This window comes from Falco naumanni, chromosome 12, assembly GCF_017639655.2.
Source record: "Falco naumanni isolate bFalNau1 chromosome 12, bFalNau1.pat, whole genome shotgun sequence".
In the NCBI taxonomy this organism is placed as follows: Eukaryota; Metazoa; Chordata; class Aves; order Falconiformes; family Falconidae; genus Falco; species Falco naumanni.
Genome location: NC_054065.1, coordinates 13,430,523 through 13,455,153, shown reverse-complemented (window position 1 = coordinate 13,455,153; position 24,631 = coordinate 13,430,523). Strand labels below are relative to the sequence as shown.

The 24,631-nt window shown below is 43.9% G+C and overlaps 1 protein-coding gene across 2 annotated transcripts in view; it reads right to left on the bottom strand.

Annotated features, from left to right (window-relative positions):
* The window catches only part of CMTR1 (cap methyltransferase 1), a 31,720-nt gene that overhangs the window by 4,162 nt on the left and 2,927 nt on the right, over positions 1-24,631 (bottom strand). For both annotated transcript variants that reach the window (XM_040611529.1, XM_040611530.1), the window contains exons 3-23: positions 22,378-22,520; positions 19,878-20,036; positions 15,445-15,537; positions 14,638-14,709; positions 13,892-13,986; positions 13,715-13,787; positions 13,308-13,506; positions 10,733-10,851; positions 10,393-10,489; positions 9,037-9,169; positions 8,321-8,500; positions 7,861-7,917; positions 6,835-6,892; positions 6,105-6,173; positions 5,599-5,730; positions 4,983-5,105; positions 4,202-4,293; positions 3,483-3,551; positions 1,993-2,040; positions 1,291-1,403; positions 669-777 (exon numbers count right to left, since the gene is read on the bottom strand). In XM_040611529.1, the coding sequence (XP_040467463.1) occupies positions 669-777; positions 1,291-1,403; positions 1,993-2,040; positions 3,483-3,551; positions 4,202-4,293; positions 4,983-5,105; positions 5,599-5,730; positions 6,105-6,173; positions 6,835-6,892; positions 7,861-7,917; positions 8,321-8,500; positions 9,037-9,169; positions 10,393-10,489; positions 10,733-10,851; positions 13,308-13,506; positions 13,715-13,787; positions 13,892-13,986; positions 14,638-14,709; positions 15,445-15,537; positions 19,878-20,036; positions 22,378-22,520 (2,233 nt within the window). The remainder of the gene's footprint in view (positions 1-668; positions 778-1,290; positions 1,404-1,992; positions 2,041-3,482; positions 3,552-4,201; positions 4,294-4,982; positions 5,106-5,598; positions 5,731-6,104; positions 6,174-6,834; positions 6,893-7,860; positions 7,918-8,320; positions 8,501-9,036; positions 9,170-10,392; positions 10,490-10,732; positions 10,852-13,307; positions 13,507-13,714; positions 13,788-13,891; positions 13,987-14,637; positions 14,710-15,444; positions 15,538-19,877; positions 20,037-22,377; positions 22,521-24,631) is intronic.

Here is a 24,631-nt window from a genome sequence, read left to right as displayed (position 1 = left end):
GTGAAGGGCATCTCCTAAGACTACCTGAGGGCAGGGTGTGCACATCTCCAACACCGTGAGCCCTGAGGTGTCACACAGACTCAGGATTTGCTGTACTTAAGACCTGGCCTTAGCCCAGTACTCAACAGATACAGGTGTGGTTCAGCAGCCACAGTGTTAATGACTGTCCAATGGAAAGCCACTCCATCCTTTCCCAAGGAGCTCCTGCTTTTCTCTCTCACTCTTTAAACAGCTCCTAGCTACCTACAACTCGTTCCAGAGCCTGGACTGAATGAACTGGGATTTACTTTTAAATTACCAACTTCCAATCAAGCATCTTAAAATACAGAGATGCAGCAAATTACAGTTGCTGGGCTCAATTTCCATCTCCCTGTGTGCCGGGAGGTTCAGCAACTTGCACTCTGCTGCAGACAGGGGAACAAAGTTGAGAGATCTGTGTTATTCATAGCAATTAATTGCAAAATCCACTAATCCAGATCAGCAGATTCCTGAAAGTCTAAGAAGGCGCCAGCTTCTGCAGCATACCCTGCTGGTGAGCAAGCTGTGCTTGCACTGCAAACAACTGAAGAACATAGCACAGCACCCCTGGACTCCCGTCCAAATAGAGAGGCACACACAAACTCACACACAGCTGTCCTTCCACAGCTTCAGCTCTGGCTTGTACTCACTGAAAGGGTGCGATGGATTCAGAAGGGAGGATGTATGTTGCTTCCTTAGTCATTTTGTTGAAGAAGAATTTCCTCTTAGAGTTTTTGCTGTATGCCATTGTCCAGGGATCTTGCAGAAGTCACAGAAATCAGACAGAAAGGAAAAAAAGCACAGTATGAATACACACATAGTGCAAGCAAGGAGGAGGAATCTATAAGAATAATTCTGATCTTTCTCTTACTCCTTTTTCCTTCCCTCCCCCAAGAAGACCTGCTTCCCTAGCTGTTCTCTATTCCCTGGGAAAATGCCCTTCTCCCTGCATTCAAAATAGGGTATTTCCATGTACTCTGAAAAACATGTTCTTGATTAAAAAATTATGATCTCAATAGAAAAGTCAGTCATGTAAATAAATTAAATTAGCCACACAATAGCTGATCAACTCACTACAGAAAAACCTATCATATAAATACCCTAAGCCTTAACCAAATCCAGGCTACCCTCATTACATGCAAAGAGTTCATCTCCAGCCATTGGATTACTTCCACTAATTTTTTACCACGTTACAACAGCAGCGAGCCTCACCAATACTTTTTACTTGAAGATACACAGAAAAGTTAAATAAAACCAGGGACTCCTTCCTACCATTAACAGTCCGCACGATGTAGAGCCCTGTGGGCACAAAATGTCGGTCATCTCTGCCAGTGTAGGATAGCCGGGGTACTCCTCCTGAACTCTTGATGATTTTCATCTCTAACCTAAATGTTGAGAGAAGGCAATAACATAGATTTCCCGTTTCTTCCTTTACCGTCCTCTTGCACACAACATGCAACCTGCACACCCTCTCCAGAGTATCACAGTGCAAACTGACAGCACTGCACATGACAGGACAAAATCATCACATCCTGGAGAATTCAGTCTCTTGCCTCCCCCACACGGCTAAAGAAACCAGCCAGAGCTGTCTAGATGAGGGAGCAAACTGAGGGTTGCAATGAAGGATCTGTGATGATCTACCATACTTAATCCAAATGGAGTTCCCATTTCAGGTATGAATTCTTAATCTTTCAAGCCACTGAGAAGCCACTGACACTTCTGCTTACAAGCTCAAGCACCATTGACACTCCTACTGTTGTAGTGTGTTGGCCACATCTATGGCATTAGAACCCAGCAGGATGATGCTCCAAGTCAGCAGTATCTCAGAAACAGCAGCTACCAGCTACATGAGCTCTAACACCTCTTTCTCCAGGACTTCTGAAGCACAGATCAGCACATCCCTCCCATTCCTGGGCATTGGTGGCCGATAAGCTCAATGGGCCCCGAAGTCTCTCATTTGTGCCGGTCACTTACCTCACAAAAATTTTCTCCATTTCCTCCAGTCTGTATACTTCCTTCACTCTAGGGGGAAGACAAAAACGTGATTTAAAAAAAATATTTAAACTGTCCTCTTTTTCTGTCCCAGCTACAGGGCGCAGTCAAACAGTTCATTTTGTACAGCATGAGGTGGTCAGGCATAACTGAGGTTCACCCTTCTCCTCAATATTACTCTCCTGTGCCTTATTTCTCCTGGCCTGAGAAAAATTGACACATGCATGCTCATGGCTGATCTGTAAGCAGCATATCAGCATCCTCGCTGCTTAGGAAACTGCATTTTTTACATCAGGCTGAGTACACAGAAGAGGAAGAACAATGGAAGTCAGGTGCTTTTATTTTCCCATGAGGTAAATTCACCAAGGTCAGCCCCAGGCAGGTTCTGGCCTTGGCATGCTGGCCTCACAGTAAAACTAAACTGCCTGATCTTAGTGTTATTATCCGCAGGGACACCACAAACTCTTAGTCACCCTGAGGTAAAAACAGCTTCTTTCTTTCTTTTTTTTTTGTAAAATCAATAAACGTGATTTGCAGTCATCACCCTTATTATTATGTCAAACTGCTTTTGTTTTTGTTGTTCTGAGTCAGAGACAATTGGGAAGTTTCAAAAGCACTGCCTCTGATCTGACACCCCAGCCACCCATTTCCAACACGCTGCTACAAGCATGACAGGCTTCAAAGAGCACAACTTTTCACAAGAGCAGCAAACAACCCCTCTACAACCCATTTCTAAAACTCTCCTCCTCACTTCGCTTTCAGTCCTCCCCAACATTTTGAGCTCCTCCAGTTATTGCAACTGTCTATCTGTCTTGAGTTTAATTGAGATCCCACTCATTATCTTTCATTAAGCCACCAAGAACACCCTCTTTCCCCTTCCACCAGCTTGTCTCAGTATCACGGTGCTTCTAGCTTCTGAAACTGAAGCTGTTTGGTCCACAGTACCTGATACTCAACACAATGATGCCCTTTCGCGTCATCTTAGCAGAATTAATTAAATGGAAGGTCAGGAGGCAACCAAAGCTGAAGCCCTTTGTCAGGAACTTCCTTGGGATTGTAACTAAAGCCTTCTCCTCAGGCTAACCGTTCTGACATTGTAAATGCTGGTCAGCACTTCATTCACCTACTAACAGTCAGCATCTCTGTACTGCTGCTGACCCTTCAGGGCAGACATGGACATAGAAGTCTTTGCAATGATTAAGCTAACTGGGTGCTAGATCTACACATACTTGAACTCAGCACCAGCCAATCCACCTATGATGAAAAGATGACTGTCTGATATATAAAAGGAGGGCACAGCTTCTCCACTATCAACCTTTATGTTAGATATTTAAAGGGCTTTTAGCTTATTTCCATTGAATATAACAGAACTGTGAATTTCAATTTGAAATTTAACTCTCCTTCAGCTTCTTATCTTCATCCTCCACCACCCTGAAACCAAAGCACACCAGGCTGAGGGAGTCGTCACTCACCGGATGGGGTTCATATCTGGCCGGCTAGGTTTAGAAACAGCTTTGACAAACTTTTCCGCCAGCTGAATCCTGAATGAGAATGGGAGGAGAATCCAGCAATTTAGCAAGATTTGGCACAGCAGGTAGGTAACAGTTTCAGCAGAATAACTGATTAGACACTTCAGTACATGCAGACTGCTTCCATTGCTAGCGCAAATGGGTACAGAGCAAGACTTTTTCCCCCCCCCTGCCCTCCCACTTCCGTGCCCAGTGATACTGGCTGTTACCCATTAGGAAAGGGTAGGTCTCCATAGCTTCCTCTACAAGCCCACATGCTGACAAACACATTGATATAAGCAGGAATGAGGACTAGTAGAGACATCGTGTCCCCGAGGAAAGAAACAGAGGGGCTCAATCCGTCTCCCTCAGCCAGTTATCAGCTGTGCCGATTCATATTTCCAGGGTGCTCAGTTTACGCAGACTGTGCCTGGCTCACCCCAGACCAAGCAAGGAGCTAGACCTGCCCTCATACACAGAGAAGGTACAGTAGGAAAAGGCTATACGCACTCCGCTTCAGAGCGGGTTCATTCACAGTTCATCTTTATAGTAGTGTTTCCGCTGAATGCACTTGTCTCCCTGTGCTCAGCATTCTGCTTTTAGTGTGAACACAGTTTCCTAGTCACTCCTACTCATGTAGCGTACATGCAAGTCTACAAGAAGCTTCTGCAGATCCTACGTACCTCTGGTTGAAATGCTGCTTTCGAACATCATTGCCATTCAGCACCAAGACATCGAGGATGTGGATGGCACTGATTTTTCGCTGGGCTTTCCCCTAGGGAGGGCAATACAGAGACTTACTACTCAGACTGTTGCTATTTCAGCTTCAATTTATAACCCGTTTTTTGACAGGACAACATTCTCTTCTAGCCAGAAAGCACCTGTCCAGCTATTAGAAGCACACAAATTCCCTGCTGTCCATTGTACAGTAACATGCCATCCTCCAAGATCTGGTGTATCTCAACTACACAATTGTATCTCGGGAGTGAGAGAGAGCAGGACCACAGCTGCCATCACCACCTCTCTCTGTGCTGTGATACCTGATAAGGCAAAGCCCAGCACACTACAGCATCCTCATTTGAGATGCCAAACTCCCAGGTAGCAACAGCTTACACTATGAATACACCACGAGAATCGTTTTCCCAAAGCGTGCAATCACTACTGAGCAGTCACGTACCCGAAGAGCCACAGAACACATTAAGTCATGTTGGCAACGTCCTATGTGCTGCTGCACGTAGGGCAACAGCAGCAGGTCCAAAGTGTTCTCAAAATATTGTTAAAAGCTCATAGCATTGGACAGAAAGAAGGAACTTAATCCAAAACAGTTTCTCCAAGAATCACACACACACAAAAAACCTTGCACCTGACACAGCGAAACATTTGTTCTGCAGTATCTTACCGAGAATGGGACAAAACTGCTCATTGTATTTGTGGCCACTGATAAGGGAGAGAATAGCCTCCTACCTCTCCTTTCAGCTCATGAACAATCTCCACAGAGAGAAGGGTATCCCGTGGCAGCTCAGTTTTCAAATCCAGCTTTGTCCAGCGATCTGACTGGCGGCCATCCCAGGTGTAGATCTGCGATTTCTGTGTGTAGAAGGCAGAGTCAGATTCAGTGTGAGGACAGGGGTGGACGAGAGACCATTGATTAACTGTAGAGCAGCCCTCAGAGAATCTTTTTGTCCTAGGCTGTCACAGGCAGTTTCTTTGTCAGAGGTTTTAAGGAAAACTTTGATCTCGACAGCAAAGGAACAAAACCACTGATGCTAAGCTGCCAATGACTTTTCATACCCACACAAAGAACCAGAAATAGAACACCTTTAAAAGACAGTGAAGATAATTAGAGACATCAGTAAGAGTGCAGGTCTCTTCATAGGCTGCGATTACAAAAACAGCGTTAATTAGTGTGAAAAGCAGTGAAGTCAGGAGAAAGAAACATAAAATGAGTATCAGCCCCAGGGCCTGCTGATGGGGATCCTTTCTGGCCTTTGAGGACAGGAAAGGATGGGATGAAACCGCAAGTCAAAATAGCAGCAATGAAATTAACCAGCAAAACTCCCAGACTGTTTTCAGCACTTACCCCTAGCCCCAAGAGGAACTTCTGCTCACTTCCAGATACCATACACCGGTAATCTAACACTTGGCGAATTTTCTCCAGTGTAGTGGAATTCAGAGGAGTGGGTTTGTAACTGAACGTATCAATATCCGTGCCCTAAAGAGCAAAGTTTGTCACAGGCAAATTAGACAGAATACATCAACAGGTAGGTAAATGCAACCTCTACATGAAACAATAATCCAGGACAAGGGGTGATGGCTATAACTGAAAGGCGGTAGATTTAGATTAGGTATTAGGAAGAAATTCTATACTCTGAGGGTGGTGAGGCACTGGGTCAGGATGCCCAGAGAAGCTGTGGATGCCCCATCCCTCGTAATGTTTAAGTCCAGTTTGGATGGGGCTTGGAGCAACCTGGTCTAGTGGCAGGTGTCTCTGCCCATGGCAGGGGGCTTGCAGATAGAGGACCCTTAAGGTCCCTTCCAACTAAAAACAATTCTATGATTCTATGACTAGCTGCTTCATCGTCTCACCTGGATCAGTTCAAAGAACTTGGACTTGGGATCTGATGATGAAGGAGCAACACGGGCCTGATCAGGAATCTAAAACCAAATCCAAACAAATGGCAATTAGTGTAATTCTTTGGCACATTCATAAGAACCTTCCTGAATTCAGTACATGACGGAACATCCCGCTCCCTGAAACTCCTGCTCTTGGGATTCCAGTTACTGGAGAGCTCATCTAGCAAATAAAAGTTCTCAGGTGTTTTGCAAATTTATTGTAGGCATATCACATCTCACAGGAAACAACAAGCAACTTCAGAAAGTTTCAGATTAAATCTTCTATTTCATGCATGATACAATGAAATACTATTTAATCAAAGACATACAATTAGCCTGTGAAACTGACTGCCATATCTATGGCCCCACTGCAGTCAATGCCTCAGGGAAGAGAAACTGCAGACTCACAAAAAAAAACCACCCCCTGCAGAGCTCTGCTGCTTGGGAAGTAGGTGCTGAGCTCATTCTGCGTATGATGAAACATTCTCAACTGCAGCAAAGAAGCCTGCTCAGTTAAGCCATGGACATAACAAATCAGAAACACCCTGTTTGCCTACATAAACAACTTGAAATGGTCGCTGACTTTCCCACAAGACAACATATTAAACCTCTGGCTAGACAGTCCTATCTGTACTGTAGTTCCATTCTTCTTTCACCATAGCGAGGACACCTTCACAACCTCCCTGCTTGGCAGCTTACTTACCCCCCATAGCTGGAGACACTCCTTTCTGATTTCAGCCTGCCGTGGCTCAATCAGTGTCCTAGATAAAGACAGCAGACTGTTAAGAAGGTGAAACCTCCTTGCTCTTGCAGCATTACATATCCAAGCCCTACGAAACCTGCATCTTTCAGTGTCTGGCTTGGGAATGAAAAACATGCACTGTTCTTCAACACGTTATACAAAAGAGGATGCTGCCTTCCCTCCCTACCCTCCACCCATCCCCAATCCCCGTTTAGCTTTGCTTCACGGTCTGCACTACCGGTTAGCGGCCACAACTCCATCCCATGAACGTACCACTGGGCATCAATATTTTCAAGAAGTTATATTAGTATGAACTTAAGTTAATCTCCAAGAACTAGGGTACATAGCCCTGTTTATAAATAGCAATAGCAATGAAGACTGGCTGAAGGCCATGCAAAAAAACAGTGCCAACGTTAGGATTAATTCTTAAGGTAATTCCAGGCTACCAGACTCACTCGGCTTTCTACTATGTATTATATCTGCACAGGTAAGTCACACCAGGGAAAAAGCTATACACCGCAATGGCTTTACCTTTACACAAGAAATTCACATCATAAGCTTTACATAATTTTAGGTGTAACCTAGATGCTTTGAACTGCCCCTAGAAAATGAAGAGCTATGAAATACACCCAGTTTAGATGGTTACTGTAGAAGTGAACATACCAGCTGGGAGTTACTTTTCTGCTTACATTCCTGCTAAGAAGCAGGCCCACTTATAGTAATCAGAAATCATGCAACGTATGGAAGACTTCTCAACAAGGGTGGTAATAGACCATCGACTTTCAAGACTCTTCCAGCTGCCCATGTTTCTGCAAATAACTCGTGGAGAAACACAAACTGAGCTACCTAAAAGCACTATTCGCTTTCCTGATTCCAAAGGCCATGTCACGTACCAGCTCAAACCAAAAACACATTAAAGAAGGGCAAAGCAATTCCTATATAGTAGGTTAATTCAGTCCTCACCGAAAGCCAGAGGAATATACTCACGTGTCTTGAACAAAAGCACGAATTTTGGCCAGTGCCTTTATCTGAACTTTGCAGTGGCTGAAAGAGAAGGCAAGTTTCAGTCAGAGAGCAAGTTAATCACTACAAAGATTGTTCTACTGTTCAAAACAAGGAAGAGTGCTGGGACAACAGGAGGAAGCCAGTCTAGATCAGAGCAGTGAGGAATCGTTGCCAACATGATTCAAAGTGACAGGAAGACCAGTGTAAAGAATGAGGCTGTAGCCTCCTTTCTTTTCTACACAGTACTCTGAGGCCAAAGAGTCACTAACAGCATACGGTGTTTCTCTCTGTACAGGGTCCCTCTGCTCTACTAAGCTTCTCAGGGAGTAGAGCAGTGTAGCAACACCAGTAAGTACCTCCCTGAGTGCAAGAAGCTACAACTGAAAGCCATGTTGGCTAACCTGCCTACAGCCAGCAGCCTTCATTGCCCAAGGGCACTCACTTTTCATTGGACCGAATAATGTAATCGTAGAAGTCCTGGTCGCCTTTGATCACGTTCAATGGGACAACAAGATTCACATCCAAGTCAGAGTTGCGCAGCTGGTTGAGTCTGATGTTCACCATGAAGAGATAGTCCCGCACATCATCAATCCCTAGCTTTAACCCTTTGCATATCACGTACCTGCAGAGCAAGGCAGAGAGATCATGGGAGTTCAGTTCTCCCACACAGCCAACTTTCCTGCCACATTCATATTATCAGGGCAGTTTCCCAAATCCCAGGAATTCCTTCCTCCTGGGTACCCCTAGAAAGGTGCAATCTCACCTATCACAAAGTCATGACAAATTTTCTACACTGGGAAGCTCAACTCTATTGAAAAAACCCACAGATCTCCGTCAAGTAGTAAATAGATTCTGCTAAACTTGACAGGTAGAACGATAACACACATATGCTCTAGCTTCATTGGAACCATAGTTGTTTCATGCAAAACAGAATTTGTTATATATCTACTGCTTTCTCCCCAGAAGGGTAATTTGGCAAGTATCTTCTTTACCTTGTCAAGCATTGTAATTTGCTAAGCATCTAAAATGCTTACTCCTCCAAGACAGTTGCCAATCAAGGCAGATCACAGAGCTTCCACTAGACTTACCCAAATCCATCTGTGACTGTATTTAGAGGACAGGGTTTCTTTAGTAGTCCCTTGTGCTCAAGAATCTCACCTCTCTGAGTTAGCAGGGCGGCTTGTCACAGGTTTAAATATGCACACTCGCTCAAAGCAGCAATACAGCAGGTAAACAAGTCCCACGCTGAAGGGAGTAAACAGGTCAAAGGTTTTGCAGACAAAATGTCCTCCTGGAAAAGAGAGGAAGCATACCGATACCAGCAGATTATAAGGAAACAAGGAGGTATCAGGCACCTCAGTAACTTTGTCTTCTGCAGAACAGGTAAGAGTGTTTTCAGCATAATCAAACAGTATCTAAAACACACTCATGAAGTGGGCCCATGGGGCTCCACGAACCTTCTACCCCATATTTTGCTGCAAAGAGAAAAGCATTTCCCTGACCAGAACCAAATCAGTATGCGTGCTGTCTCATGAGCAAACCTTCTATACAGCCCCCATCCTCCCCTTCCAGGCCCAAACTGTGCCCTGTGGCATGGCAGCATGCTATGCAAATGCCTCAGCGGAAGAGGAGCTCTGATACGTGCAACAGGAAACCTCAAGTCAGAGAAGAAAACTAACCAATGTTACCTAAACAGAATAACTCACCATCTAGAAAGAAAAGAGTCTATGTTACCCCTTGCCTCCAAACAAGATTTCCAATTTCCCCAAGGAAAAAGCAGTCAATTTTCTGTCTAGACAGGAAAGACTTAGAGAAGGTTGTTCCTTTTACGATATCACATTTGAGACTACTGCTAAGTAGATCATTGCCTCAGGAGCTTCTAAACATAAGGCAAAAGGTAAATAACATAATGAGCATTTTTATCTTCTTTATCAGTACCAACTGCTAACTAAACTCAGCAGAAGAGAGGAGCCATCAAAACCAGAGAAGGCTGTAACATTCATCATTTGGCAACAATGAGGTACAGCTAAGACTACATGAGGCATTATCTTGTTCTGATCACAGAGACTGCAGAATTAAAGGAAAAAAGCCACAAGTTAGAGGAAAGGATGAACTGGATAAACACCACTGTCTGTTCCAACCAGCCTGCTAGAATATTCAGGAAGCAGTTGGTCCAGCTAGTGCCATAAAACTCAGATACAACGTCCAGTTATCACACTAGTGACCTTAGCATGAGACAGCTACGTAACATAACACATTGTACAAGCTTTAAACTAATGCATTTTACCTCATTCTTTCAATTAAAAGCAAAACAGACAATCTTATTTTTCTGCCCCAGTTCTCTTAGCTTCATGACAACCATCTCAGGATGTATGCATACACACTCAATTCTGTGCAACTTAGCCTCACTGCAGAGCAGACTTCATGGCATGTTAATAAATATTGTACAGCATCCTTCCACAATGGCACCCACACCTTAGAGAAGGAGGAAGAAAATTAATGGATAAAACATACCTGTCCGGACAATGGACAGTGCTGTAAGGAACTGGCAAAGCATGAGTTGTTTGCTTAGGATTTCTTGCAGATTCTCTTGACCCTCCACTGAGAAACCCTGCAAAGCACACAGCATATGATTAGTATCTCCACAGATCTATTGGTCAAGCAAAGGATTCTGTACAGCTAAATCAAAGAATCACGATAATTTCTGTTTCTTTACACTGCCACCAGGAATTTTAATGGCAAGCCTTGAAGAATTTCACATTGTAACTACGGACACATGTCAAATATCCTACTATATGCAGACTGAGGTATCAGTTTTGGTCATTAGTGCAGGAAGAAAAAGACATGGACCAACCCCATCAGCCATTAAGAAATGCACTCCCTTGTGATCAGTATTGTCCAAAACAAAATTCTGGAAAGCAGTAATGTTTTCTGGGCGAGTGATGTCTCCATCTCCATCAATCCCTCCCTCTCCTAAGGGGAAGAGAGGAGACAATTACTAACACGTTTGCAAGTACAGACAAAAGATCAGTATGTACAGGTGATCTATTGTAATCAATCAACATTGAGTCAGAATTTACACAGACCTTGACAGGTGAATAAGCAATAACACATTCCCTTGTTCACCACCAAAGATACTTGTTAATTTAGTAAAATTATCCAGATTTTTGCCCAGTGTGGTCAGGGCTAAACAAAGCCATATAATAACCATGCTCAAATGATGAGTTGTACATTAGCCTCAGTGAAAACCAAATCATTCACTGCCCTCCCCTGAGGTGAGAACTGACTACATGACAACATAATATTCTCATTACAGGAATGCTGAACATACTAAAAATGTAAGGCTCAATCTCACTGCACAGCTCACTTGTTAATAACATGCTTTTACAGAAAAGGCAAAATTATTTACATTGTGCATTGGCAACCTTCTGCTAAGAATTCAAATAATTCCAAAGAAATACAATATTCTATTGCCAAACACAATGTAATCTGGAATTTTAAAAAAGGAACCCCTATAAAAAAACCTGCAAAGAAGTTTATAAACGGAGTAGGGAAAGGGAAATGGGAATTGTGTGTGAATGTTCATATTGTTTTCCCATATGGCTCTCTTTAAAGAAAGGTACATTGTCTCCCAACTGGGTGTTTCAGAAAGCTAATCTAAGGTGTATTCTAGAGTTCACCAGTTCTGACTTTGAAGAAGCCTGAACTTCTATGCGGTATTAGTCCCTATAAATCTTGAACAACTACAGCTTCTATTAACTGAACTGGAGGACTAGCAAGCAGCAGAGATCAGGATGCATCGTAGTGCTTTGATAACTAAATTCCTCATCAACCACCCTGTCAGTAAGTGAAGTGACACTAGAATTTGTTACCATTCTTCACAATACAAGTGTCACAGCAGTATACTTGCCTCCTATCACTGGAAGACAGTTTGTACACATCTCACTAGACTTTATAGTGTAACAGACAGAAAGGAATCAAGAAAATGCATCAAAGTCATCAGGTTATTCATTTCTCCAGGTATCTCCTTCTCCATAACACCACCAGTTTGCAGTGAGTTATGAAGATCCAAATGCTGCAACCATTAAAACAAAGTGTTTATCTGCCTTGCTGCCCTTGCCATGAACCTTCGCTTTAACAGATCTAATCCTGAAGCGCAAACCGTTCTACAAGAGTTCACGGTCAGGTGTCAAAAGTGCTGGGGGGTGGAGAAGGAAGCACAACAATGGAAAAGCAAACACCCTCCCCTGTCTACAAGACAGTCAAACTCATGTTTCTGTCATGCACTAAGCAACAGGAATGGTAACAATCCTTGTATTTCTCTTCCTATTTCTAGAAGCTATGCAGACAGAGGGCTCAAACGTATCAGCAAGCTTAACAAGTTACCATCCATGAGGTGAGATGCAGCAGCTGTCTGTGTACACCTGCTCAGTCTGTTTCAAAGTAAGGTAAAACATAATAGCTTAAACCTCGTTGGATTAAGAAACATTTAGTCACAGTGATTCAGATACAGCCTCTAGCCCAAATCTGTTTTATTTACCTTTACTAAGAGCCCAAGATCAACTATCAAAACAGAGCTAGGGAGGTCTGACACAGAAGCATACTGCCGGTCAAGTAAGGTTTCTATCGCTGGCACTGCTAATAGATCTTTGGGCAAGTCAGGGGGCTGGAGAACCTCCCCTGTGAAGACAGGCTGAGAGTGCCGAGGTGGTTTAGCCGAGAGAAGAGAAGACTCCAGGGAGACTTTAGCAGTCTTTCAGTACCTAAAAGGGGGTTTAAAGAAAGCTGGGGAGGGACTCTATTAGGGAGTGTAGTGACAGGATGAGAGGTAACTGTTTTAAACTGAAAGAGAGTAGATTTACATTAGATATTAGGAAAAAATTCTTTTCTGTGATGGTGGTGAAACAGTGGCACAGGTTGCCCAGAGAAGCTGTGGATGCCCCGTCCCTGGCAGCGTTCAAGGCCAGGTTGGATGGGGCTTGGAGCAGCCTGGTCTAGTGGAAGTTGCCCCTGCCCATGGCAGGGGCGTTGGAACTAGAGGATTTCTAAGGTCCCTTCCAATCCAAACGATTCTATGATAAGTCACCTCACTCACTGTGTTTCAGGCTGACATCAGTGAAGTAGGAAAAATATTGTCAAGCAATCTTAAAGCACTCCACTACATTCAGATAAGCAAAGCACTCAAGTATCAACGATTATGCATTCCCAGGGCAAAGAGGAAATCAGGGCGGAAATGTGACTTGATATGCAAGCTCACTAATCTCAATCTTTTTCCCAGATGACAGCCCCCTTCTACCTTGCAAAATGGTTCCCTATAAAACAGGCTTCTCTTAGATCCCCATGCTGGTATCAATACCAGCCCCACTTCTAATACAGAAGCTGCAGCATAAGCAAAAACATCAGGTAACACTCATGCATGCAGTACATACCATAATAAGGCTCAAAGAGCTCACTGGAAGCAGAGTAGAAGTCCTCTAGTTTAAAATCATTTGGTCCTTTCAAGGTCATGCCAAAGCCTTTCGCATGCCACTTCCGCCTCCACAAGACGTACTCAGAGAAGCCCCCGGGACCAGCGCAGACATCAGCAAAGTAGAGCAGCTCTGCACCTTGCTCCTTTATCAAAGGCCTCTGCAAAAGGAAACTGAGGAAGTTCTACTGACCCAGTAACAGCTCCCATCAGTCAAGCCAGATACACCATAAACTGCACTACTCAGTCATGAAAGTCTCTTTCAAGCACCTGTTTTCCCAGCTAGTATCCTAAAGATTCTCCTTTCTCCCCACCTTCTCCATTCTCTGAGAAAGCACCGCTGCTTGAAAGTTAAAGAGAGGCCCTCACCCCATGGAAGTCCTTAGGGTTTGTAAACATGTAGTCAAATACATGGTCCATATTTGCCATCTTCATTGCAGCCCTGTGAACATGTAAATAGGTATCTATTAAGTTTCAGCCTTGGCTTCCAAGGCTGAAAGTGGACATAAATGGGAACGGGGCTACACTACCAGAAGTTCTGCAAACCTGTTCAGGAAGAAAACTCCACGGATCATCTCATAGGGGTTAGACCTTGTTCGGGCTCGACGCATTTCTTCTCCATCCAGCTCATCAAATACACTCTGCACAAACAGAAACAAAATTAAGCTGGACCTGGCACAGACTTGAGGGATAGGTAGGCACGAGTATTTCCTCTCCTCATGCTTCTTTCTCCTTAGACAGCAAACTCTGTGCAGGGTTTAGTTCACCAATACAGAGTGGTTTTCCATCACAATGATATTCACCCTTCTTCTAAGCCACTCCAGTTCTGAAGCAAACTTAGTGACACTAAAGAATTCTGTACCAATCGCTCCAGAGCCTGATAATATGGTTAGCCACTGCAAAAGCAGTCCCAGCCTAAGGTATTTCTCTCACACGTATGCACACACTCGCTCTCTACTGCAATTTACAACGACATGATAAAATCTAAGAGGAAAGACGGAACACCCAAGAAACAAAAAGGAGCTCATTTACTTAGCTTATTCAAGTCTTCAGCTTTTCAGCTGGACTGAGAAAGGGAGACTGTTTTCATTTATCTCTTTGAAGGCTGAGGTGTAAAACAGGTTGCTGAACAGACAGTAACAACTAGGAGCTAGGTCATACCAGTGGCAGGAAACGAAAGAGGATGTTCTGAGCTCTTGCCAATCACTTAAGCAAACTACCCAATCCTCTTCAATTATTTATTTCACTTGCTTTCCCAAAACTTCAGTTCCTCTCTAATGAAGGGGACTCACCTTGCACTGCAGGACATTACGTAAGAGCTCTTCATTACAGAACTCTGTCTCATCTTCAATTACCATCTTCCTCTGGAACAGGACAAGAACACAGTTAACAATTAGCAAACATGGTATCAGTCATTTCAGAATGCAATGTGTACCAGTAATGGATGAATGCTGCCAACCACATAAGAGGCTGTACTAGCAAAAGTGTAGCGGCAGGCTGAGGAATTATTCTCCCATTAGGTATCTTGAGACGACGCATGGAATACTGCATCCAGTTTAGCACTCCCCAGTACAAAACAGACATACTGAAACTAGCCCAGCAGGACGACCACCAAGATGACATGGGTGCAGAAGCACCTGGTGTATGAGAAGGGACTGAGAGAACAGTCTGTTCAGAGTGGAGAACGGGAGATCCTGTTGTTGTCCACAAGTACCTAATGGCATGACATAGTGAAGAGTGAGCTAAACTCTTAGATATGGGCAGTGAAAGGACAAGAAACAACGGACACAAGCTGCAAAACTAGAAATGCCAATTAGCAATACAGAAATTTTCCTTTGTCCTCTGGGTTATCAAACATTAAAACAGATGCCTGAGCAGGTTATGACATTTCATCCTTGGAGTTACTCAAAACTCAACCAAACAAAGCGTTGAGAAACCTGATCTAACTGGACCTGCTTTAAGGAGGAAGCTGCACTAGTAATCTCCAGAGGTTCCCTCCAGTCCAGGTTATTCCTCAACTCTTTGACAAGACAATTGTTTCAGGCTGAGTAGTCCTGCGTGGTCTTAGGCTGGTAAGTACTGAGCTGTAAAAAAATTACCTTTCCCACAGTCATCCATTCCTTCAGCTCCTGGGCATCAGGGATTTCTGTGGTACACTCAAGGCACCAGTCCACCTCCTCATAGGCACTGGGCTGTAAACACGAGACATGGGAAGAGCCAAAGATGATTTTGCTAGCAAAATCTAACAATTAATTGCTCCCCAGAAGTCTGCCTCCCAATCCTAGCATAAGGGGTTAGGCCACGACTTTAGGACCCACCACAGAGGTTTTTTTCTCCTAGTCTAAAACATGTCTTACTTGTTTGGATTCAAAATTAAAAAAAAAAAACACCACCAAACCAAACCACCATGAAACAAAAATTTAAAAAAAAACACACTCCACCACAAAAAAAACCATACCACTTTCCTCTCATTACAGTCTCATAATCAAGACAATGCAAAAACCTATTACTCTCAAGGTACATTTCAGAGACACTGCAAGAGACAGTTGCCAAAAAAACCCCCACACTTCCTGATGGTGCTTTACACATTCTTCTCCCAGTTCTTTCTGCAAGGCTCCCTCATTCCACAACTTAATTCAGGCTTCGAACAATTTTTATAATCTTAGGAAAGAATTGGTTTAGCAGTTAAGATCAAAGCGATGCTACTCCTCCACAAAGAGAGGCTGCCAACATCTACTAACCTTCTTATATTTATCATAGCAGTATAAACCTATCAATCATACAGAACACTTAACTGCTGTGAGCTGTAGAAACACACTGGAGAATAAGATCTAAACCAATGAGCCTACACAACAGGTCTCAAATTCCTGACTCTCAGTGAATAACCTCTGATGTTATTTTCAACTACTGAAAGCAATTCAAAGAATGGACAGCAAAGTACTAAAACATGCACCAGATATCACTTGACAAGCACTGGTGCCCTTGACTAACAATGGCTGGGACCTTCTGGCTTACTCTCCAGCTGCCAGATCCCTAGGATTTAGTGTTATGGTTTGGGGTTTTTTTTGTTTTAAATACAAATATACACCAGCTATTTCACACCAAATATCATCCAAACTGGGCTTTACTTTCCTGACAACACCTTCACCAGCCAAGCTGGCTTTAAAGTTGCCAGGGGAGGGGAACCTCAATCCATTCCACTCCTACCAGTTTAATGCCAGTGCCAACAATAGATGCCCAGAGCCTGAAGAGGGATCGCAGGTCAGCAGGAGAGCACCTGAAGGGCAGCACAAAGGAATTCCGGCCACTCCATCCAGTAAGTCAGACTCAAAGGGGAGGGCCACGGCCCAACTTAATTGCCCCTATGCAAACACAAGTACCATGGGAAATAAACAAGAGGGGTTAGACACATAAGCACACCTGCAGGGCTATGATCTTACTGCCATCACAGAGATGTGGTGGGATGGCTCCTGTGACTGGAATGGTGGGATGGAAGGACAAGGTTCTTTAGGAAGAAGAGGCAGCATGCCACCCTCTACGTCAATGACCTGCTGGAGTGGCTGGATGGATGAGGAGCCAACCAAGAGCTTATGGGTCAGGACTAAAGGGAGGGCAGGGACAGATGACATTACAGCAGGGGTCTGCTACAGGCAGACTGAGCAGATGAGGCCCTCTATAGACAGATAGCAGCAGCCTGACATTCAAGCCCTTGTCCTCATGGGGGACTTCAGCTACCCCAACACCTGTTGGAGGGACAATATAGCAGGGCATAAGCAACCCAGGAGGTTCCTGAAATGCATTGATGATAACTTCCTTCTCCCAGTGAAAGAGGAGCCAACGAGGAGAGGTGCTATGCTCAACTTTGTTCTCATCAACAAGGAGGGAATAGTGGGGAATGTGAAACTCAAGGGCAGCCTTGGCTGCAGTGACGCTGGAATAGTGGAGTTCAAGATCATTAGGGCAGCGAGGAGGGCACACAACAAGCTCACTGCCCTGGGCTTCAGGAGAGCAGACTTTGACCTCTTGAGGGATCTGCTTGGTAAAGTACCATGGGATAAAGTCCTGGAGAGAAGAGGGGCCCAAGAAAACTGGTTAACATCCAAGGATCACCTCTTCCAGGCTCAGGAGTGACACATCCCCACAAAGAAGCAGTCAGGCAGAAATGCCAGGAGGCCTGCATGGATGAACAAGGAGCTCCTGGACAAACTCAAACACAAAGAAGCCTACAGAGGGTGGAAGCAAGGACAGGTACCCTGGGAGGAATACAGAGAAACTGTCCGAGGAGCCAGGGATCAGGTTAGGAAAGCTAAAGCCCTGACAGAATTAAATATGGCCAGGGATGTCAAGGGCAACAACGAAAGTTTCTATAGGTATTTCAGTGATAAAAGGAAGACGAGGAAAAATGTGAGCCCTCTCCAGAAGGAAACAGGAGACCGGGTTACCCAGGATACCGAGAAGGCTGAGGTACTCAACAACTTCTTTGCCTCAGTCTTCACCAGCAAGTGCTCCAGCCACACCGCTTGTCACAGAAGTCAGGGACTGGGAGAATGAAGAACCACCCAACTACAAGAGAAGATCAGGTTCAAGACCATCTAAGGAACCTGAAGTGCAAAATTCCATGGGACCTGATGAGATGCATATGCAGGTCCTGAGGGACCTGGTGGATGAAGTGGCTAAGCCACTGTCCATCATATTTGAGAAGTCATAGCAGCCTGGTGAAGTTTCCAAGGACTGGAAAAGGGGAAACATAACCTCCATTTTTAACAAGCGAAATAAGGAAGACCCAGGGAACTACAGAAAGGTTACCCTCACCTCTTTGCCCAGTAAGGTCACGGAGCAGATCCTCCTGGCAACTATGCTCAGGCGCATGGAAAATAAGGTGGTGATTGGTTACAGCAGCCAGAACAGCTTCAGTAAGGGCAAATCATGCCTGACAGATTTGGTGGCCTTCTATGACAGGGTTACAGCACTGGTGGATGAGGGAAGAGCAACTAGTGTCATCTACCTGGACTTATGCAAAGCACTTGACACTGTCCCGCACGACACACTTGCCTCTATACTGGACAGACAGGGATTTGATGGAGGGACTACTCAGGGGTTAAGGAATTGGCTGGACAGTCACACTCAAGAGCTGTAGTAAATGGCTCAACATCCAACTGGAGATCTGTGACAAGTGGCATTTCTCAGGGGTCATTACTGAGCCCAGCACCATTTAACGTCTTCGTCAGCAACACAGACACTGGAATTGAATGTGCCCTCAGCAAGTTTGCTGACAACACCAAGCTGTGTGGTGCAGTCAACACAATGGAGGGATGTCATCCACAGGGACCTCGACAGGCTTGAGAGATGGGCCCATGAGAGCCCTGTGAAGTTCAGCAAGGCCATGTGGGTCAGGGCAATCCCAAGCACAAATACAGGCTGGGCAGAGAATGGATGGAGAGCAGCCCCGAGAAGGACTTGCAGGTGCTGGTTGATGCAGCCCAGAAAGCCAACTGTATCATGGGCTTTGTCAAAAGAAGCACAACCAGCAGGTCGAGGGAGGTGATTCTCCCCCTCTGCTCTGCTCTCATGAGGACCCAGCATGGAGTACAGTGTTAAGCTCTAGGGCCCTCAACATAAGGACACGCCTTTGTCAGAACAAGGGCCACGAAGATGATCAGAGGGCTGGAGAACCTCCCCTCTTAAGAAAGGCTGAGAGAGTTGGGATTGTTCAGCCTGGAGAAGAGAAGGATCCAGTGAGACCTTACTGCAGCCTTCCAGTGCCTAAAGGTGGTCTACAAGAGAGCTGGAGAGGGCCTTTTTTTTTTTTTTTTTTACAAGGATAGTGACAGGACAAGGGGTAATGGCTTTACACTGAAAGAGGGTAGATTTACATTAGATATAAGGAAGAAATTCTTCACTATGAGGGTGCTGAGGCACTGGAACAGGTTGCCCAGAGAAGTTGTGGATGCCCCATCCCTGGCAGCGTTCAAGGCCAGGTTGGATGGGGCTTGAAGCAACCTGTCTAGTGGAAGTTGTCCCTACCCATGGCAGGGGGGCTGGAACTAGATCATCTTTAAGGTCCCTTCCAACGCAAACCCATCTACGATTTCTATTTCCTAATGTTCTTCCCTGTTGAAGAGCTTGAGAAGACACAGGAATAGAACATCTGAGCATTTTATCTGGGACTATTAAAACACATCAAGATTTAAAAAAAAAAAATCACCTATACATGTGTGAAAAATTATATACAAAATTAAAAGGGTAAATCCAAAAGAGCTTGATAACAATTTTCAATCACATTCACTACTGCAAACTCAAAAGCAAATCCTACAGACCACAGCAACAATCCATCTGACGCCAATTTTGTGCCAGAACATTAATATTGTGACAGAAAACAAGTTTTGCCATGCTGTTCTGGGACAAAATAAGGCCTGGGTCTACCCAGCAGAGCCACTTAATAGTTGCCAATTGTATCAGACAACACTAAACATCATTCCCAGAGAGCAAATCCTGAACACAGCAAACGGGACTCCAAACAGGAAATACTTACCTCTGGCTCGTCCTGCCAATCAATATTGAGCTCCCCATCAAATCCTTTGAGTGTCAGACCAAAGCCTCTCCTTCCCTTCTGATTAGAGGCCTCAACAATATCCTTTCTGCCTTGGCCATATTTTCCCAGACCTTCTCCTTCACGGAAGCCCATCTTGGCCTATAAAGAAAGCAAGGGGAGCACAGTGAGGCAAGCAGACTTGAGTTTATGTACTACTACCGAGTTCAAAGACTAGCAGGGAAAACAGCACATCACCCTGAAGTGACTTGAAGGCATTGAGCATTCTTCATCTCAGTTGTGGCTTTCAGGACTTAACAGTGTGTTCACTTCACTGAGGCAGGACACACAAAAACCCACTAGATCTGAAGAATGATGTTTGAGACGACAGCAAATTACAAAAGGTTCAGTAACGTGGGGACAGCCTGCTCAGAGGGAGAAGTAGTAAGGAGCCTGGAGCCATTCATCACAGTGTTCAGTAAGCATGGAAAGTTCATAAAACAAAAGATGCTGGCACAGGAAAAATTTCATGTTGTGATGATTTTCTTTGTTGTGAACATGCACCCACATACATTTCAAGCATCAGTTAAAACCTCACCTAAAACTCAGAGGAAGAATGCAAGACATACGGCTCCTGAAACACATTCCCACCTCTTAAGTTAAAAGAAATACGCTCATTAACTGCTAGTTTTCAGGCTTTTCTCTTCATAAATTTTGGCAACAAAAGAACAACAACAGAAAGCATGAATGCAGTCAATTTCACTCCCTCCAGTATGCATCTACAAGATAATAAGTAAATAAAATACTTAAGGATTAAGTTTCACTTTGAATGAATGTTATCCATATACACCTTCCTGTGAGAAGCAACAAAAACATTGTTTACTACCCATCTGTATGAGAAACAACAGAAGAACATCTGACAGGTTTTACACAAACGTACACAGTGTTTTCCCATTGCCTCTGCAACCTGGCTCTGAATTAGACCTTGAAATACATACACCAAACGTGACACACACCGAGCCTGTTAAACACCAGTTTTCTGAGGACAGAATTTTGAACATCTAGGAATCAAGGACTATTTTTCATTTACTTACCTAATGGTACCAAATCATTCACCCTGACTTGATATCACATCAATCTTTATATTCAAATTTATGAGGCCTTACCAACAAAGCCTCCCAAATTCAGTAGTAAAAGTTCCTGTACTGTGTTGATTGAAAACACGTTTGCTAATTGTCTCAGGATAGAAGTCTCCAAGTGAAGGACAGTTGCCAAAAACGTACATGGACAGATGCTGAATGATCAGCAACGGGATTTAACTACAGATGGGCACAAACAAAAACTCTCAGCCTCTGGATCCCATTCAGTTTTGAATTCAGCCAGAAAGCTCTTTTTTCACGTAAAGGTACAATCCTGCTGGCCAGCAGCGTTCCACCTCCTGGAAAGGTAATATGTCCCTGTTCCCACTCCTAGTAACAGCTAGCACTTCCCAGCTTCTTGCCAAAGACTGGAGTTCTAACTTGGCAAAGGCAGCTACAAGTTGGCCTACCACCATGGAAAGATTGCTGACCCCTGCTCCTGATAGTACAGCACCAGCACAGGACAAAAGGAGACCCAAATTCAGTCCCTTGCTGAGTTCCAAACTTCCTGTCATATTTCAATTAATACACAACTATACAATCTCATCTTCTCTGCTACCCTTGGAAATAACATTTTTGTTTCTCTGTGAGCAAGAACAGAAATTCTTTCAGTATTATGAGATACTCACAATACCACAGTAATGAAGTTTGCATCAGGAAGTAAGTGTAACAGCACACACCAAAAAAAGATTCCTTTTCTCTGTGGCCTACTGTTGCCTTTAAACTCAGGGACAAGTTGCCAAATCTGGGACTACCGTGAGACGAGACAGTCAACCATTTCCTTAGAAGTTCCTGAAAGTACTTTCTTCCCCACACTAATCCAGTGTAATCAAGGTGCTGGCAAACACAACCAAAGTTTAGTTTTCACAGCCACTATCATTCACAGCTCCCTGTCTTTCCAAGAAATTTCCAGCCCTACATAAAGGAGAGCGGCACTACATGAAAGAAAAAATACCTTAATAATTAATGTAATAATTCTACAAGGGTATGCCAGCCAGTCCTCCAAGACCAACCGAATTAATGTCAATCACAGAATTGTAAGGCCTTTCTTACAAGGCATTTGTCAACTCAAGCATTGCAAAATGACACATGCTTTTTAAAGCTCAGCAACCTGCCTGGCCCAGAGATCCTTTCTTTCATATTCACCTCCCTGCTCCTATGCCCTGAACATGAATTAACTTTCTTTTTTAACAGATCCCCTTCAGCCACGCTCTCTCAGCCTCCCCCAGTTACTCAGTAGCTGGCAAAGAAGCAGGGAACCCTGCTACAAGGAGGATCAGAATCAAATTATTTTAAAACAGACTGTCTTTTCACTTTGCTTTCATGAGGTCTTAATAGTTTGGTCCAAAACTATTTTGACCTACCATGAGCTTTTGGGAGACACTGTTATACATTGAGTAGCGAGATGAAGTACCCTCCACAAGAGAGTCTTGCTTGAACTCATTGCTGAAGACTGGTCTTTTTTCATCGCTCTCACTGTCAGACCCACTGCTGCTACTGGAAGACTCTGAAAACAAAAGAGAAAGGGAGAAAACAGAGTATGAAAATAAAAAGAAAATGGAAGACAGACAACTCTGTAATCTCATGAAGAACTATATAGTGTGACTCATTAAATCCTCTCCACACACACAGAGAGGACACTTCAGCATCCGAAATGTGCAACAGGAAGCAAGCAGGTGTAATAAAATACCCCGTGGAACCAATACCTGGTCATCTGCTCCTTTGCCTCAGGGACACACACAACCTCTCTGAGTCAATGGATTCCAGGCCCCCCAAAGGGCCGAGCAAACCCCATCACTGCAGCAGAGCAGGCCACAACAGCACACTGTGGTGTCTCTGAGCTTTGCAGTGATCCTGAGTTGCTGAGAAAGCCCACAGAGATTCTCTTCTGAGAATAATGACAATTACTGACACCCTGATGAAACACAGGATTTTCCTCAGTTTCCTACCTAACTACAGGTGTAAACACATCCCTAACTTAATTTTTTTTTAATTAAAAAATTAAAAAAAAATACATCAAGTACACAGGCATCAACCACATGGCCAACACCGCAGAAAGAAGAGAGCATTCAATCCCTTAGTCCCCACATTAAACTTAGTTTGGCTCCACTACCCACTTCAGTAGTGAGGTATCTACTACAAGATCACTACAGCAAATGAGACAGTTTTTCACCTGTGGAGTTTACTGATGCATACAAACCCAAGTGAAAAATAACATCAGAAGACAGCAATATAGTTTAAAAATACCCTGATAGAGACAAAGGCTGGAGGAAGAAGTCAATGCTCCAATCAAGGTCAGAAGTACCACCATACACAGCAGGCACTCAAAACAAACTTCCGTCACCTGAAAGTCACCCGAAACTGATGCAGCAGAGCATTCATTGGCACCAAACAATGAAGCTCTGCCTGTGCCCAGTTCCACCCTGGGATCTACTTAGGAAGAACAGCCTGTATGAGCTGTATAGTCCTTGCTGCTGCTCTACAGTTGTGAGATGTCCAAACCCATTTGCTCTGGGCTGGATGTAACTGGGATCTGGGGAGGAATCATGGTAGTCATATCATTTGTCTCATGGCCTGCTCCATACCAGGTGGGTAGCAAGGGAGGCCCTACAACCCACCGAGTCCTTCCACTTCTCCTGTGGTACTATCACTACAAGGATGAAGCAATGGCACAAATTTCCTACTGAAATCTGCCTAGCACCACATCAGTCACACCGAAGTTAACACCGTGGGGCAGGCCATACAGACTACTGGAGCAATAACCCACAGCAAGCACAGCCACAGTCTACACTGAACCTCTGCCTCTTGAGCCTCCCTTGTTCACCAAGTGCTAGAAATCACCCTGTGCTACTTCATACAACTAGGAGAAGTAAAACCTCATATGCTGCCCTGAGATAATGCAAAGAATTGTTGTTAGCAGAGAGTTAATCTTTTTCTGTTTATCACTTAAAAAGGAATTATTCACTCCATAGAAAAAGACATTATAATTACCTATAAAGGACTGAACTTCTCTTATATTTTTGTGATTTAAGAAAAAACCAATTATTTCTCTCCCAACTCACAGATCTCTGTATTTTCCTGTTACAGAAAACTAAGCATCAATGAAGTAACAGGAAACAATTGCAGAATTAGTAAAGAAAGGCCATTACAAGAAAGTAAAGTAAAAACGACAGACACCACAGTGAAATACAAGTTAAACCCTTTTAATGTGTGCTCAATCCTTGCTGCTGAACTATCAGCTTTTAAAATTTAGGACTGTGTCTTCACATAAGTACTATGCTAGAGTTTTACAGTACCAATCTTCAAGGGTCCCAGCTCGAGACAATGAAAGCTATGATTTAACTTGTGTTTGCAGTATTATATACCCACCTTGATTTACAAACATCTGTCACACAAGCTACATTTCTCTTTGCTTTACAAAGTTCTTAGGCATGAACAGGTTCACAAAGGATTTTGCCTTGGGGTCAATTACTGCTTTCTGCTTCTCCAATACACAGCTTCAACTAACTTTGCTACCCGCTTTTGAGCTGTGTCTTATTTTCCAGAGGCTCGTGATGTGCCTCAAACACAATACCCACTACATAAATCTCAAGATAAGTCCCTTCACAACAATTCTTG